At 38.6% G+C, this 16,341-nt stretch overlaps 2 protein-coding genes across 3 annotated transcripts; one reads left to right on the top strand and one right to left on the bottom strand.

Annotated features, from left to right (window-relative positions):
* Nucleotides 1-1,675: 1,675 nt before the first annotated feature.
* LOC141623462 (trihelix transcription factor GT-1-like) lies at nt 1,676-7,212 on the top strand. 2 transcript variants are annotated; one of them, XM_074439571.1, is made up of 5 exons: nt 1,677-2,358; nt 3,991-4,029; nt 4,258-4,389; nt 6,255-6,479; nt 6,804-7,212. In XM_074439571.1, the coding sequence occupies exons 1-5, from the start codon at nt 1,812-1,814 to the stop codon at nt 7,022-7,024; spliced, it is 1,164 nt and encodes a 387-aa protein (XP_074295672.1). In that variant the 5' UTR covers nt 1,677-1,811; the 3' UTR covers nt 7,025-7,212. The 2 variants fall into 2 exon arrangements, with proteins under 2 accessions (XP_074295673.1, XP_074295672.1); XM_074439572.1 differs by lacking the exons at nt 3,991-4,029; nt 4,258-4,389 and having other exon boundaries at nt 1,676-2,358.
* A 2,022-nt stretch (nt 7,213-9,234) lies between these two features.
* Nucleotides 9,235-10,977, bottom strand: LOC141623463 (mitotic spindle checkpoint protein MAD2). Its single transcript, XM_074439573.1, has 7 exons — nt 10,603-10,977; nt 10,480-10,495; nt 10,239-10,369; nt 10,017-10,137; nt 9,814-9,917; nt 9,596-9,717; nt 9,235-9,505 (listed from the first exon to the last, which is right to left on the bottom strand). Exons 1-7 carry the CDS (start codon nt 10,673-10,675, stop codon nt 9,446-9,448), a joined length of 627 nt encoding a protein of 208 aa, XP_074295674.1. The 5' UTR covers nt 10,676-10,977; the 3' UTR covers nt 9,235-9,445.
* Nucleotides 10,978-16,341: the final 5,364 nt, after the last annotated feature.

The following is a 16,341-nucleotide window of genomic DNA, read 5'->3' as shown; positions in this document are numbered from 1 at the left end:
CCAGAAGGACTTCTTACTAGACTTATCAACTACCTGAGCATGAATACTCTGGATAGTAATGTCATGGACACACATCTCATAGGAATTAGAGTCCCAGAATTGGTGCAAATGGACCAGTTCTCCCAGAGAGTAGCTCCAACATTATTCCTACTACTACTTTTTATTCTAGTTTCAACTAAACCAAATAATCCCACCTTATTCTGGTTTAAAAACCGTTTTATTTCATATTGTTTGGTAGGATTATTCATACCTCTAACGTTCCAAGCTCCACAACTACCCATGATCAGCGGTGCTGCAGCTGGCCTCCCCTTTCTCAACAATCCTATTGTCAACAATCCCCTTCCTAGTTTTTTGTAGAGAATTAGAGAAAACTTCCATAAAGGCTATCCCTCCAGTAGAAAAACTTCTCTTCTCCCCACTCTCAATTCTCATCATCCTAGTGAGAAACCTCCTAGGCAAAGAAGATTCCACCACTGGAATCCTTAGTGTAACAACCACAGGAGTCAGAATTCCCACAGGAACAATAGGTTTCTGCACAGGGACCCTCTTTGGTGGCTGCACCTGTGCCTTCTGTTTATGATCTACCTGTTTGGGACCATTGTTGACCCGAGGCTTCCACACTTTCTTCACAACAGGCTTAGGATCCCCTTTTCTACAGGACTCAGCTAGATGACCCATCCCCTTACAAGCAGTACATGATATAGGAAGCTAATCATATACCACTCGAATGGATTGAGGATTTCCATGTTCATCTAGAAAAGTTATCTCAGCAGGTAATTTTTGCCCAACCTTTACTTCAATCAAAATTCGTGCAAACCCTAAGAAATTCTTGTTAGCCGTAGCATCATCACATTTGATATATTGACCTACTACCCCACTCAATTTCTTTAGGGTTTCCACTCCCCAATATTTCACATCCAGGTCAAATAATTTCATCCAAATAGAAACTCGAGACACATCCTGTTTAGTCAAAGCAATATCCGGCTTCCATTCCCTCACAATAACAGGTTTGTTATCAAATAATAGGTGACCATTATTTAACACAAACTGTTGCTGCTCCTTAGACTTAAAGCGGACCAGAAAAATTCCATTAGGCATGAATGAAATCTTGTCCACACCCTAAGCTTGCCAGACCCGTTTTACAAACCCGGTGAGGACATTACTCGAGGGGTTCGCACCTAGGACATAACAGAAAACAGAAGAGGACCAGAAACTAATCTCACCCGCAATTAACATCCTCAGACGAAATCCGCACCATTGGAGGGCGACTGGTTTCTGGACTCTCTGGAATCTTCAGAACAGGGGCTTCCAACACTTCATTCTCCTCAATGGAACCCAATTCCTGCTCAAAATCCTGCGATGAAAACCGAAGATGCCGTTGCGTAGCTTTACCTTTACCATTAGAACTTGAAGAAAAATCAACATGTTTTTGTGTTTTTTGATTTGATGAAGGATTATTGTTCGATTTCTTATTTCTCGCCATTGCGTAAGAAGTAAGCTGATTAGAAAAAGATTAGGGAGAATTTTCTCTCTCTAAAATTTTCTCTCTCATCCCTCAATCCCTTGGCATAAAAAAAAAAAAAAAAAAAATCAATTACACCATCCGAAAATAAAATTTAGACACTTTGAAAGAAAAAGGAAAAAACAAAATACAAGTAGAAATGAAAGAAATGATGAAATCTAAATTACATTGTTACCCCCAAAAATTCCCCAAAATCTTGTCCAAAACCCCCAAAGTTGATCCTCTGAAAACCCTAATCGAATCAATTTCAGCCAAACCCTAATCTTCAAAACCCCCAATTAAAAAAACCATGTACATCTCCGACGCAACGACGGACGACGACACAACCACCACAACAAACACCACCACCCATAACAACGACATGATGATCGAAGTAATCCCAACTCCAACCTCATCACAGCACCACAATCACCATACCAACCCGACTAAGAAACGGGCTGAAACATGGGTCCAAGACGAGACGCGAACCCTAATCAGCCTCAGAAGAGACATGGATCCACTCTTCAACACCTCTAAATCCAACAAACATCTTTGGGAGGAGATTTCGTCAAAGATGCGTGATCGTGGGTTTGATCGTTCGCCTACTATGTGCACTGATAAATGGCGGAATTTACTAAAGGAGTTTAAAAAGGTTAAGCACCATACTGGTACTGGTAATGGTAATAATAGTAATAGTCATAGTAATGGGTTGGCGAAGATGTCGTATTATAAAGAGATTGATGAGATTCTTAGAGATAGGACTCAGTGTTCGTCTTCTGCCGCGGCTGCTGCTTCCAGGCATAATCAACATGATGATTCCTCTAAACTTGATTCTTTCCTGCATTTTTCTGATAAAGGTTCGTTTTCTCATTTTGTTTTTCGTAAGTGATATATATGCTTAGTGCTTATGTAGGTGGTGAGTTGCTATTTTATGCACCTATAAATGGGGCGAACCTAAAAATAAAATTTTGGGGTAGCGAGTTTTACCCATGTTGTTTTATACTTGTGCTATGGTCTCATATTTAAGAAATTTTGGGTAGCAAAATCGATGATAGTAACGATTTTTCAAAAGTTTGGGGAAGCGAGTGCTACCCCTTGCTACGAGCTAGGTTCCCCTACCTATAATCAGGATCAGTCATCAGAGTATTGTATGTTCTATTGGTGAATAATGGTGGATTAGGTCCTCTTCGTCCTTCCTTTGGTGTTCAAGTTTGAAACATTGTTTCAGTCAATAGGAATGTAAGTAATAGCTCCTTCAATAGCTTCTACAAATTTTTTAGTAAAATTGCCTTAGCATCAGGGCTAGCTATGTCAGATCTATTAATTGAACCCGAATAGAAAATGATAAGTCTTGCACCAAAAGAGTGTCTCACTTTCTATCCCAATTGGGGAGACAGAGTACTTAAAAATAATTGGAAGCAAAAACCAATGTATCTAAACTTGTTTCAAACTGCTAATGACTAGCAAGTCCCTTCCTAATCTATTTGAAATTTGAGGTCTAGCAATCTTCTTATTCCTTTGATTATACGAGGAGAGATGGTATTAATCCTAAATTGCTATCAGGCTCCCTCCACTTCCATTGCTTTGTTACCCTGCCATTTAATCGTGGATAACAAAGGGAGTCCCATGGCATTCAATGATCCATTATATAGTCAAATGACTGTATTGAGCCCGGAGTGTAGGTGTTTTTCATCATAACTAGTTCCTTGTACCGACTAGACTTCTTTAGTATGTATAGATCAAGGCCCATGGCATCCATCGGTCCATTCTACAGTCAACTGTGTTGAGCCAGATCTGGTAGGCGGTTTTCATCATAACTAGCTCTTTGGATGTTCCGACTTGACGCCTTTAGAATGTATATCTATCTAGTCACTAGTGTTCATAAATAGTAAACAGCCCTGCTTTCGATAATGTTGTTAGTAAAATGTTCCTTCACCTTTTACTGCATGGTTATGACCCCACGAGGCATGAAGAAAAAGTAGTGATTTTCACTTGTGACTGACTGTTAGTACTGTAGGATTGCAATAGTGCCACTGTTAGGACTGGACGGTCATGTTATAAGTTCCATGACTAGGATCTTTTCTTGATGGGTAGCTGATGATAATGAACACCAACTGCAACTGATCCACCATGTTTGTTGCCTTTCTCTGCAATGTTGTATGATATGCCAACACTTTCAACTGAGCGGTTCTGTCTTCCAAGTAGAAGTGTTTATAAGAGTTTTTTTGGTTTTACTAAAAGCGAGCATTTCAAGAAGCTTTTTTTCAAATAGTGAATGTTAAATGACAGTAGTATAGGATATAGCTGTGTATCTGCTAAGTGCTATCTTAGCACTAACTGCAACTAATCTACCATGTTTTCTATAGTATCGTATTGTTTTTTTGTCCGTATTACATGGGAAAATTATGACCCCGTCCCCCTAAACGAAAAAAAAAAAATGTGACTATCCTTGTAAGTTGTAACATTGCTTACGTAATTATCTTGCACAGGTATTGATGATGCTAGTATTCCATTTGGACCAATGGAAGGTATAGAGATCTTTTTATTTTCCTCAAATGGGCAGAGTTCGTTTTCTCTTTCTAGCTCTTCAAGTTGATTGATACCATTAAGAAATGAGTTATGATGTCTCCTAAGTGTATACTTTTCTCGGCTTTCATATCACAAACCTTCTTCTACTTAGTCTTTGTTTTTCTTATTGGTTACAAGTCTCCGTTGACTACTTATAACAAAGGTGTTTCTCAACGTGTCTTTTAAAGCTAATGGGAGACCAACACTGAATTTGGAAAGACGTTTGGATCATGAAGGACACCCTCTTGCCATTACTGTTGCTGATGCTGTAACAGACGGTGGTGTTCCTCCGTCATTTTGGCGGGAGACCCCGGGAAATGGTGAGTTATGAGCTACGCTAAATACTTATGGTTGCTTGATATGCTATCAATTTTCTTTCTGTATAGTCATCAGAAACAGTATTTAATTAAGTTTTAAGACAACTATTGGAACTAGTTGAAAGAGGCTTGAAGGGATTTGGCAGCTTCAACACCACCTAGACTATTAATCATAAACAGACTTGCACCGTCTGACCTGTCTGGTCTATTCCAGCTGGGGGCTTTGACTTGAAAGTACATCGCTTGCTCTGTCGAGGAGCTAGTCTTTGAGGCTGGCTCGACATAAAGTTCAAAGCTTTTTGCAGTTTTTTCAAGAAGGCAAAGTAAGCATTCCACAACGGAGTTTAAGGCAGTGGCTCCCACCAGGGCCTACCCCCCATCCTAGAGTAGCTAGGTGGGGGCTGTGGTTGGCTTTGCTCCTTGCCTACAAAGCGCAGCACCTGACTGGTGAGTCACCGTCTCCGTGTCCTTCCACTTTTCTTTTCATCTTGTCTGCTTGCGAGGAGGGATGTAGAAAAGATTGAAAATCATCACAAACCTCCCTTTAAATTCTTAACTGGAATTAGGCGATCTTTTTTATTGGATTCCGTTCAGCTCTTGCTTCCTGGACGGTAGGAGCTTCTACCTTTATTTAATAGGTATCATCTTATTTAGACTCGAGACTTATTGGAAAGGTAATGGACCAAAGAGAGGTTGCTCTTTTGGAGGTTTCAGGCTGGCACGGTGGCCCTCATTAAGTTGGAAATAGGAAAAAATTCCCGGCAAGCCAATTCTTTGAAGTTCTTTCTGATGTGCTCATCATGAGGATCTGGGGACAATCCAGTGCCAAATCCGTGCAAACTCCTGATGGGCAAGCACTAAGCAAGCAAACTTCTTTTTTCTGTGTCTGTTCCGCATGCGCTTCGCGTCTTAAAAAAAAAAAAAGAGATTCTCGGAATGAACATTCTGTTCTGAGTTGGAGGCAAGATCTCTTTCTTCATTCGGCTTGGACACTAGACCGTTTGTGCTTGCCCATTCTGTCTCGTCCTAAATAGGAGTGCGATTCGTTCGAAAAATTCCTACCTCTATATCTATCTCTGAGGTGTTTGGGTTTCGACTTGTCTACTTTTTTTTAATTGACTTTTTATTTAGCCCTCGTTCAGCTCGAAATAAGAAAACAAAAAAAGTGCGAGCTAGCTTGCTTGGAGGAATCCCAAGTTCCTCTAAAGGAGGAAGGATTGGAACTACCTAATCATTATTCGGAGGTCAATCGTAGAACACTAAAAGCTGTAGAAGCTGGATCAGGAGAAATCGAATCGCCTCGTGGCTAGTGGAACGCTTCGCCCATTAGGTCTTTTCGGTCACGGAGCCGGCCGGACACTCAGGCAGGCTGGTAGTCTTTAAGAAAGGCCACTTAGGTTTGGAAGCGGGTCTTCAAATTCTGGTTTGAAAACTCCCTTCTTTCTCTTCTTTTCAACTATAAACGTTGGAATGGACCCGGACGTGGACAGATGCTCACTCGGTTTTGGTCGTTGGGCTTCCCTCTTCGGGAACCTGCGTCCCGGCCAGCTTGAACCAGGAAACATAATTGGATATTCTATGTTTGCCGGGCATGGAGGCAATTCTTCTGACCTATGGAAGACATGACCATGTAGTACAACAGTATTACCCCAATGCCACAAAGCTCATACCTATAGCAGGGAAGGGGGTTGGATGACACAAATTTTTCTAGTGTGTTAAAGAAAACACACAAAGGCCGTTTAGATTTAAAAAAGGAAAGTGAAGATAGGGGAAATCATGGTAAAACATATTTCCATCTTATTTGAGCATAAGTCTAAGCCTAAGGTGGCATTTGTAATCCCAGTTCTTATCTGTTAGCCTTTTCACAGGTGATGATACTCAATCTTATGGAGGAAGGGTGATTACTGTCAAATGGGGAGATTACACTAGAAGGATTGGTGTAGATGGTACTGCCGATGCCATTAAGGATGTGATCAGATCTGCATTTGGGTTGAGAACAAAGCGGGCATTTTGGTTGGAAGACGAGGATCAGGTTGTTCGCTCGCTTGATAGGGACATGCCATTAGGCACTTACACTCTACACCTTGATGAAGGTATGTCCTGACTCTTATTGAATTTTTGACAGAATGCAGTTAGTGTAGTTGGATGGAAACCCTGATCTGTCTCGCACAATACTTTTAGAACTCTATTATTCACTAATCATTAATGCAGCTAATTCATTCCTTAATGATTACTATAATAGAACTCTCTATTATATGTCTCATTAGAGAGTAGCTGATGTAAGTGGATCCCCTATGGTTACTATTTTCTGGTAGCTCTATTTTTTTATGGATAGCCACGAGCTGTAGAAGAGTAGTTTGATTGACATTTTGTTGGCCCTTATAGGCATTCCCATTTAACCCGCGTTGTGCTTTCAGGTATGATGATAAAATTGTGCCATTATGAGGAATCAGACCATATTCCATTTCCTGGTCAGACCATATCCCACACTGAAGAAAAGACATTTTACACCGAGGAGGATTTCCGTGAATTCATGAACCGTCGTGGATGGTCTTGTCTTAGGGAATTGAGTGGATACCGGAATTTTGACAATTTGGATGATCTTCGCCCAGATGCATTATATCGTGGTGTGAACTGAAATCACTGAGATATATTGTCGTCTCTTTTTCTATTTCACTTTGTAACCCAAATGTCTCACCAGAAAATGTGTTGTAGACTTGTAGGACTTTTACAGCTTGAAGGTATGCTGACAGAAACGTTTTTGTACATATAAATTTGCCTCATTATTTGGGTTATATCTGTATATACACATTTTCGATTCCTTCATATTTTGAGCATTGTCGTTCATTTTAATTGGGTTCGATCATACCAGCACTAATGCGGGTTCGAATTGTTGTTGAGGGTTCGGATTTCTTCAGATATCTAGGATCTATTATTCAAAAAGATGGGGAGTTAGACGGAGATGTGGCTCACAGAATTAAAGCGGGATGGTTGAAATGGAAGAGTGCTTCAGGGTTTCTATGCGATAAAGGTATGCTCCAAAGATTAAAGGGAAAATTTTATCGCACGGCAATTAGGCCTGCCCTACTTTACGGCTCCGAGTGTTGGGCCGTGAAGCATTGTCACATTCAAAAGATGAGTGTGGCGGAGATGCGCATGTTGAGGTGGATGTGCGGACATACAAGGAAAGATCGGTTAAGGAATGAGGTGATTAGGGAAAAGGTAAAAGTGGCGCCAATAGAGGACAAGATGATGGAAAACCGACTAAGATGGTTTGACCATGTGAGAAGGAGACCTATGGGCCTTGTGGTTAGGAGGCTGAGACTTGAGAAAAAAAGTCCCTAGAGGCAGAGGGAGACCGAGACAGACATGGTTGAGAGTGATACAACACGATATGAGAGTTTTGGGGCTTGAGGAGAGTATGGTGACGGAGAGGGCACAATGGAGGGAAAAGATACATGTGGATTTTTAGTATTTTATGTTTTGACAGATTTAGTGTTTTTTTTATTTAATTTAAAAAATTAATTTATTTATTTTTCTCCCCTGTATTACACTTTTTCACCAACCACTTTCTTATAGATTTTACCTGGTTCATTCCGGATCCTTGACTCTATTTCGGTTTTTAAAAATCGTTTTAATCTTTTCTCTCGATTTAAATTTTAAGTTTTTATAAAAGAAAGACGGAATTCGATTTTAAAACCCCTAAGTTCACCTTGACTTTCCATTACATTTTCGTTCTTCCTTTTTGTTTTTCATCTTCCCTTTTTTTTATTCACATTTTGAGGTGTGCGTTCACCCATGGACGGTTCGAAAAGATGATTCATGTCAGCCGACCCCAAATCATTTTGGGGATTAAGGCTCTGATGTTGATGTTGTTGTTGTCGTCGTTCATTTTAGTTCTTGCAAAGTCTCGACTTAAAATAAAACCCTCTTGTATGTCTACCACAGTTTCAACAGAATTCTGAATTGGTTTACTGTTTCTACACGTTACAGTGGTTGACCTTAAATTTGCAAGTATTTTGTGCACCGCTATTCGTTCTATGCTCGATTGTCAGTTAAGAGAAAGCTAAAATCTGAAGACAAATTTCTGAATCGGTTTATCATCTTTACACATTAGAGTGATCGACGTTCCTCCATAAAGGAAGCTCTAACACATTAGAGTGAACTAATGTGTTAAAAACTTATGACGAAGTCAGGATACGAAGTGAAGGCTGAAACATGCGAAAAAATTGGACATTTTAATTACACTGTATGGTGGCATAAAAGACGAGCTCATCTGCATCCCGTATGCTCTTCAATTGTATTTTTTTTCCCTCTTTTCGTGTAAGCAATGGCAAATGAACTGCAATAAGGGGGACCCCTATTCTATCGTCTCAGGACTTAAACAAGCAAAAGAGTTGAGTACTAACATAACATCTTTTGTGGACCATGCCTTCAAAAGACACAAGAGATGACTTTTTTATACTAGTGAGAATGAACCTCATATAGATATTGGGTGAGAATGGCATCATAAGGCGCAATTTAGATCATCTCCGTTTCATCTCCTCTCCATTCCGTTTCATCTCCTCTCCATTTCCTTTCAATGGCGTGCCCAATTGGATGAGGGAAGAATCATAATGATGTAAAATAATCCATAATAGAAAATGGAGAGAAAAACAATGTACAAGATCTCTGCTCCATAAGAAAACGAGCTTATCCGTTCCCTCTTCCCTATTTGATTGTATTGCATGTGTGTGATATAGAAAGGGGAAACAACAATACAGCGAATACAAACATGTGACCATGAAGAGGTCCATTTCCTTGTAACGGTCATATTTAATCCGGTTGTACTCTCCATAGGCTCTCTCATTGACTTGTGAAAGCATATTATAAAGATTAAGTTACAAATTTGATTGACAGCAACAAATTCAACATTAGTCACACCAACTGAAGATCAAGTTTACAAAATTGTGAATCAATGATTCACAAAACCGCATAATAGTGCACATAAACATCGCTTGCATTGTTCAATCCTACCGTGAAAACACATGATTCTTCTTATTAGCTTCTACAAAGTATCCTATTGTTCATCCAAGTCATCATCGTTTTTGTAAGACACAAGAGTGTCAACCTTGTGAATCTGCAACATAAAACAGCAACAAATGCAGCGTTATCAGTCTCACAGAACTATTGGCATAAAAAGCTTCGAAACTACTAGTCTATCCTTTACCTTGGTATCAAAAGAATGCAATTTCACCATTTGTGGATTGGCAATCAACTTAGGATCACTCTCAATCCAAGTGAAGGGCGCCTCGACATCCTTGTCAGTATAGGCTAAGACATCAAATACACCTGTAACATATCGAACATTATCCGTCAAATATCAGTTTTTCTTCCAATCTAAATCAACTGCAAACAACCAAATAAATTTTGAGATTCATTGATTACATGGTTCATCAAGGCAAGGCAAATAAGTGATGCTGGAAGCAATCTGCCTCATAATTGCTTGTATTTCCCTCATTATTTCCTTGTCACTCTTTTCTTTTGAAACCCTAGAAAAATAATCAAGTCCCATTTTTTTAATTGAAAAACAATAATCAATCAACAAACATAGTTAATTTTAATTAACTGAAAAAGGATTTAATTTTTACCCTTTTTCAACCACTTCGGAATCGGTCTCAATGCTGAAATTCCATCTTTCAAGAACTTCATTAGTGGCTTTACTCATTATCACCAATACAACTCTCTGTAGTTTCCCAGATTCAAGCCATTCTACAGTCAAAACCGAATCCAACAAATTAAGAAAAATCAAAGCATTATGAATATTAACCCGAAAAATTAACCCGAAAAAGAAAAAAAGAAGAAAAATTAACCCGAAAGTTGAGCAGTGAGATTAGAAATGAAAGATTTGACACCCTCATCTTGAGTAAGAAGCATTGGCAATCCATATTTCTTCACTTTCGCAAAACTCTCTTCTGGGTACACTCCACGATTGTACAGGATACTAATTACATCAATCAATTGGGAAAAATAAAGGGTTCATTAATTCAAATTTTACGCGGAAAATCGGAAATGAAATTTGAATTAAAGGGGGGAAATGGGAACACTACTCACCTATTTGCAGCATACCCTACAAAATTAAGACAAAAGGGTGTGAGAAAATGGAAGAAAGTGAGAAACTTGGTTAAGAAATGGTGATTGGGTATAATAATTAGGGTAATAATAAGTGTATATTACCAAAGAATTCGCTGACGATTGCGGCGGAACCACGGAGAGTGATGATGTCTTTAGTAACTGTTCTTGAAGCCATTGAAGATTTCTTTACTTAAGATTTTGAGATTTAATGATTCTGGGTTTGTTTAGCTGTTCAAATGAATTTATGAGAAGAGAAGAATAGATTTGTAGGAGTGGGATTTAGGGATTAGTGGGGGAATAATGGTGGGGTTTATGTATGGTAGTTTAATAGACTCAAGTATCAAGATTGATTGATATGTACCAAAAAAAAAAAAAAAAAAGGATTGATTGATGAATTGAATTGAAACTAGAAAAAAGGGGGCAAACTCGAGCAACGGCTAGTTTTTCCCTCTTGCTCCTCCACTAAGATAGAGCAACGGTCGGTTTAATGCCCAAACTTATTTAAAACATGCCACCCTACTCTCACAATGTTCTCGGGAAGAGGATGTCGTTGGTTTTTTTTTTTTTTTTTTTTTTTTTTTTTTTTTTTTGACAATAATGAACCGCATATATATATATATATATATATATATATATATATATATATATATATATATATATAAACTAGAAAGTATACAAATTAGCATGTGGCCAGACTAACTGATTCCAAGCACCAGAGTCAGAAATCACATAAGATAGAACAGGCGTGACAGTAGATGCAGAAGCACGCACAAAGGGGATAGCCCCATTCACCCAAGGGCTGGTAAACAGATCAACTGAGGAACCATTCCCAAGCTTCCATGCGAAACCAGGAGACAAAGCATTAGAAGCGCGACATAAACCAGACCAGAAAAACGAAGGATGAGAGACCTTTGATCTTGAAGAAGGAATAGGAAGATCTTTCTTGTACTTGGGAACCATAAATTTTGATAACAAACCTGATGGCTGATGATGGATGCGCCAGAAATTTTTCATAAGAGTTGCCTGGCTTAATAAAGAGACAGATTTCAAACCAAGGCCTCCATTTGCACGAGGAAGCTGTAGACAATCCCTAGAAAGCCAGTGAATAGATCTGTGACGAACATCTTTGCGCCACCAAAAAGCCGCAATCAAAGAGTCAATCTTCTTACAATTTCCAATGGGAAAAGGAAAAGAAGCCATCAGAAACCGGATTGATCCCAAAATAATAGTGTTGATAATAAGCAGCTTACAGGGCTGGCTGAGGTGTAGAGAAGACCAGGCTAGGATGCGACTTGTAAGTCTATCCACCAAAGGTTGAAACAACAAAGACTTCTTAGAAGGAATATCAACAGGGACACCCAAATAATTCCCAAAACAATCAGATGTTCGCATCTTCAGAATGGACGCCATGTGAGACCTAAAATCAGGCGGTGCATTCGGACTGAATTTAATAAAAGACTTATCCAAATTTATCATCTGACCAGACGCAAGCTGAAAGCACCGAAGCAAATCCCTTAGATTCTCAAAAGCAGATGGAGTTGCCTTACAGCAAATAAAAGCATCATCGATAAAACGGATGTGTGATGGGGGAGCGTCGAGAAATCTTAAGTCCATTTAACGCATTAGACTTCTCTGTCAGACGCACTGCAAGAGAGAATCTCCATACACATGATAAACAAATAAGGTGAAAGTGGATCACCTTGCCTCAGGCCACAAGAAGGTTTAAAGGTACTAGAAGGCTCTCCGTTGATAATGATATTATATGTGACAGTTGAAATATATTCCCAAATAATATCTTGCCAGAAGACTGGGAAGCCGAATTTCTTCAAAATTGCAATAAGGAAAGTCCATGAAACACGGTCGAAAGCCTTATGCATATCAAGCTTCAAAGCAGCATAAGAAACGGAGCCTTTCTTCATTTTATTAAGATAATGCATAATCTCGTGAGTAATAACACAGCTGTCTGACATAAGCCGAGAAGGGACAAAAGCCTGCTGAGATTCCGAAACAATTGACAATCGTTGGTTCTTTTATTCGGATTTTTTTCCTTTTTTTCGTACTTGGAAAAAAAAAATGTTCGCGGGAATAACAAGTATCTCTATTTGCGTTGCTTCAAAAAAACAAAACTACAAATAATAAAGATACTAGTTGGAAAGCTCATGTGATGCACGAGGCTCCAATTAGGATCATCTTAACAATATGCATGTTGAATGTCTTAAAAATTTGTAGAACATATTGTAATTGATGGTTTACATTGTCATGCTATGCTAGTAGAAGTTAGCTATGTTAAAAAAAAAGTCCAACTGTGTCGAAAATTGGAGTATAAAAGCTACTCCCTTTGGTATTAATGGTATCAGTTGTATAAGATCAAAAAATACAGTTGTATTATGTAATTACCTATTTTTATTATTGTACACACCATATGTTTTTAGTTAATATGAAATGTTATTGCCAAAAATGTGGTTCAATTCCCTAAAATGAACACGTGATAACTTAGCCTGACCTTTATGAAATTCGCAAATTAGGTTATTAACCTACAACATCTACCAATATATTCTAATTTGTAAGCATATAATGGTGTAAAAGCTAATGGTGGTACGCAAAAACCAGGTATCTCAATTATATATGTAGCCTGTTTCGAGAATTTGGTACATCTCTAAACAATATAATTTATTTTTGACCATCTACGATTAAGACATGTTGTTTCCTATGAAACTTCATGCAAAATAAATAATATGACACCTAATTTGGTTGATGTATGAAAATTCTTTGTAAACAATATTTTTCGTGTAGTCTGATATACTTGTTCCTTATCATCAATGTACAACTTTAATCACTCGGTGATGTTGTTCTTAACGTTGTTACGTAAAGCTAACCGTGACTAAAATTTGATTTCGGCAGATAAACTCCAACATGATTAAGTGACCGCCCCTGGTTCTTATTTATCGTCATGGCATAGCATGACCTCAATGAATATTGTCTCCGCTTAATCATGAAAGAGATTTTTGTATATAAGGAAGTCATCATTATCCTCCTGCGCATGTAATATGAGGATACGAGTCATTAAAGTTTCATATCTAGTATATAGATGTATGTTTTTATATCTTAAAGAATGAAGAGACCCAATTTGATTAAGTTAATGTTGATGATGCCTTAAGACAAATTAATCTCATTGTTATTTAATTGTGTGCCTCTTAAGTTTTAACCATGTAGCATGAAGCTCCAATTGTCAATTCAAGGTTATCAAGAATGTCATCATGAAGATCAAAGATGAAGATTGTCATTAGTGCTAAAGTCATGTGTTGTAAGGTGATCCTTAACTCGAATTTACGTTTAGGTGCAAAAACAACAGTTCAGTCAACTGTTAATTAAGGCTCGTCTTTGAAAGAAATATTTCGAAATTATTTGAATCTTTGTTAAAATGCTTTCAAGTATCACAAATGATTTCTGGAATTTTTTTGAAGTCTTTTAAAGAAAATTAAGCTTTCAATGTCTTGCTAAGGAGTTTGCTTGCACAATAAGACACATTCTATAAATGAGTTGTTTGCTTTTACATTTATGGAAATGTTTATGGTTCCCATAAATACAACTATTTATGCTTGTTTCTTGTTGAAAAACCCAGCCTATTTTTTTTGTGTGTGCACAATCTGATTTCTTGCAATCTTAGGCACCGATTTCTTGAGGAAGAATACTCGGCTGCTTGGTAAATAATTCGGTTGGCTTGTGCATGTTGCCCAAGCAAACTACTTACATTATTTTATTCACTTGTGCTTATGAGTGTAAGATATTTTAATGTGCAAAGTATACTACTTGGACATTATAAATAGATTGCTTAATTCATTTTTACAAGTGTGCAATAACGAGTTTAAAACTGAAAAAGACTTAAGCTTTCAATCGAGTAAATTAACTTTGCAAAACCGTTTATCATTTCAAATCTTTGAATCATTTTGCAAGTTTGTTTATTAATCTTTTGAGTCTTTTATTGAGTTATTGTATTGCATCTAGTCGTTTAGTCATGTTCAAGGATCCCGTGTTTTGTACTTAAACTTTATCTCCTCCGTTCAATTAAGTGAACAACATTGAGATAAGTGGAGTCTTGTAACAACCCGATAGAACCAAACAAGTCTTAGGATAGAGTTATCCTTAAGCATGAAGTCTTCGAAGCGGAGTAGCTTTTGAGCATGAAGTCTTTCGGCGGAGTAGCCCAAAGCAAAAGCCTTATTGCGGAGTAGCTTTAAGCAAGGAGTCTTTTGGCGGAGTAGCCCAAAGCAAAAGTCTTGGAAGCGGAGTAGCTTTTAAGCATTAGCAACCGGAGTAGGTTGGGGAGTTGTTTTATTATTCGGGGTGGTCTTAGTTTGTATGAGTTTACTTCTGAGACGTTTAATAAAATAGCGGTGGACGTAGGTCGCGGAATAGTGACCGAACCAGTTTTAAAAACATCGTTAGTCGTGTCTATTTTGTTTTATTTCCGCTGCACACTCTACTCACGTTTTTATCTACAGAATCAACTGTTGAGTACACTGTAACTTCTGCTTGCTGAATCGTTGTTAATTACTTCTAACTCTCTAGTTCTAAGTATCGACTTGTCCTTTCATCTAAGGCTAAGTTTATCAGGGTATGAAGAGAGGTATGAGTGTGGGTCTGAGGGTCAGATTTTTAGAGGCTGAAGCTCATATGTGGATAAAGTGGTATAGATTGTACTAGAGTCTTAATATGGGTCTTTGATTTCCAAGACCCATGTTAAGACTTTGTGGACATGGGCCACCGGCCGGTCTGTGGATTTGGGCCACCTACCGATCCTTAGTCACGGGCCACCTGCACGCCAAACCAATCTGTGGACATGCAGCGGTCTAGAAAGCCACGCTCGGCGGCGTTGAAATGCTTTCGACCGAATCGCTTTAGATCGGTTGGTTTCGTCTCGGTAAAGGTCTTGAAACAATTAGAGATATTCGGAGTCGCCACCAAGCATTTATGGGATGCCTGGAACCCGTTCGAATCCACTTTATACCTAGGTCAACCAAGGCAAAAAGCGGTGTTTGACATAGGTACTAAAGATAAGGACTCGTCCCCCTTTTAGCATTCTATGCCTAAAATGACTCTCTTACGCCCTGGATAAGGCCATCCACTATCCAAAGGTTCTGAGTAAGGGCTGAGGGTACGTATTGGGAAGCCCTTTACCCATCCCGCCCGCGTTAGAGGCCTCTACTGATCGATCGTGGTTGTTTAAGTGCAAAAGTTGATAAAACGGTGTAAATGCATGAATGCACATCAAAAAGTGTTAACCTAACATGTGAGCTTTCTAAGACGGTTTGTTAATCCAAATATCAAGCATAAGATGTCAAGTTGCATTTAGATTGATTTACATGTGAAAACGGGAATTAAACATCCGTTTACCAAGTTCGAGTTATGATGCTTAACACGATCCATTTATTGAAAAAGGGTGTCAAATGACAAAGTGTAAAAAACGTAAACTTGTTAATCTGATCCGTCACGTATTCGGATTAACCGTAATCGGGATCGTCCTAGACAAGTGCTAAAAACGAGGCAGAACAGTGCCAGGCAGCCCCATAGGGGCGCGAGCCTATTGGCGAGGGTAGGGGCTCTGCCCTGGTTTTGAAAGATGGAAACAAACGGCCTCTTGGGGCGCGAGCCATGAGCCGACCTAGGGGGGCGTCTCCTGGTTCTTGAAAAGGTTATTTAAAATCGTATTTATGATGAAAGATTTGCAAATGTTGTTTGCATGACTGGGAATAATTACTATTGTGTCAGTAACATTCGTTGTCGGATTTGCATGTTTGAAAAGTATAGTTTACAAATAAAAATGTAAAATGTTTGATTTGA

Source organism: Silene latifolia, chromosome X, assembly GCF_048544455.1.
Source record: "Silene latifolia isolate original U9 population chromosome X, ASM4854445v1, whole genome shotgun sequence".
In the NCBI taxonomy this organism is placed as follows: Eukaryota; Viridiplantae; Streptophyta; class Magnoliopsida; order Caryophyllales; family Caryophyllaceae; genus Silene; species Silene latifolia.
The sequence above is the reverse complement of the archived record's forward strand: the minus strand, read 5'-3'. Positions and strand labels throughout refer to the sequence as shown.

Bases quoted from the DNA above. Each gene is read 5' to 3' on its own strand.
- LOC141623462 (XM_074439571.1), top strand. From the start codon at position 1,812: ATGTACATCTCCGACGCAACGACGGACGACGACACAACCACCACAACA. The intron at 2,359-3,990 runs GTTCGTTTTCTC...TATCTTGCACAG, and splicing joins CCTGCATTTTTCTGATAAAG to GTATTGATGATGCTAGTATT. The intron at 4,390-6,254 runs GTGAGTTATGAG...GCCTTTTCACAG, and splicing joins GCGGGAGACCCCGGGAAATG to GTGATGATACTCAATCTTAT.
- LOC141623463 (XM_074439573.1), bottom strand. From the start codon at position 10,675: ATGGCTTCAAGAACAGTTACTAAAGACATCATCACTCTCCGTGGTTCC. The intron at 9,918-10,016 runs GTAAAAATTAAA...TTATTTTTCTAG, and splicing joins TCCGAAGTGGTTGAAAAAGG to GGTTTCAAAAGAAAAGAGTG. The intron at 9,718-9,813 runs GTAATCAATGAA...GATATGTTACAG, and splicing joins GCCTTGCCTTGATGAACCAT to GTGTATTTGATGTCTTAGCC.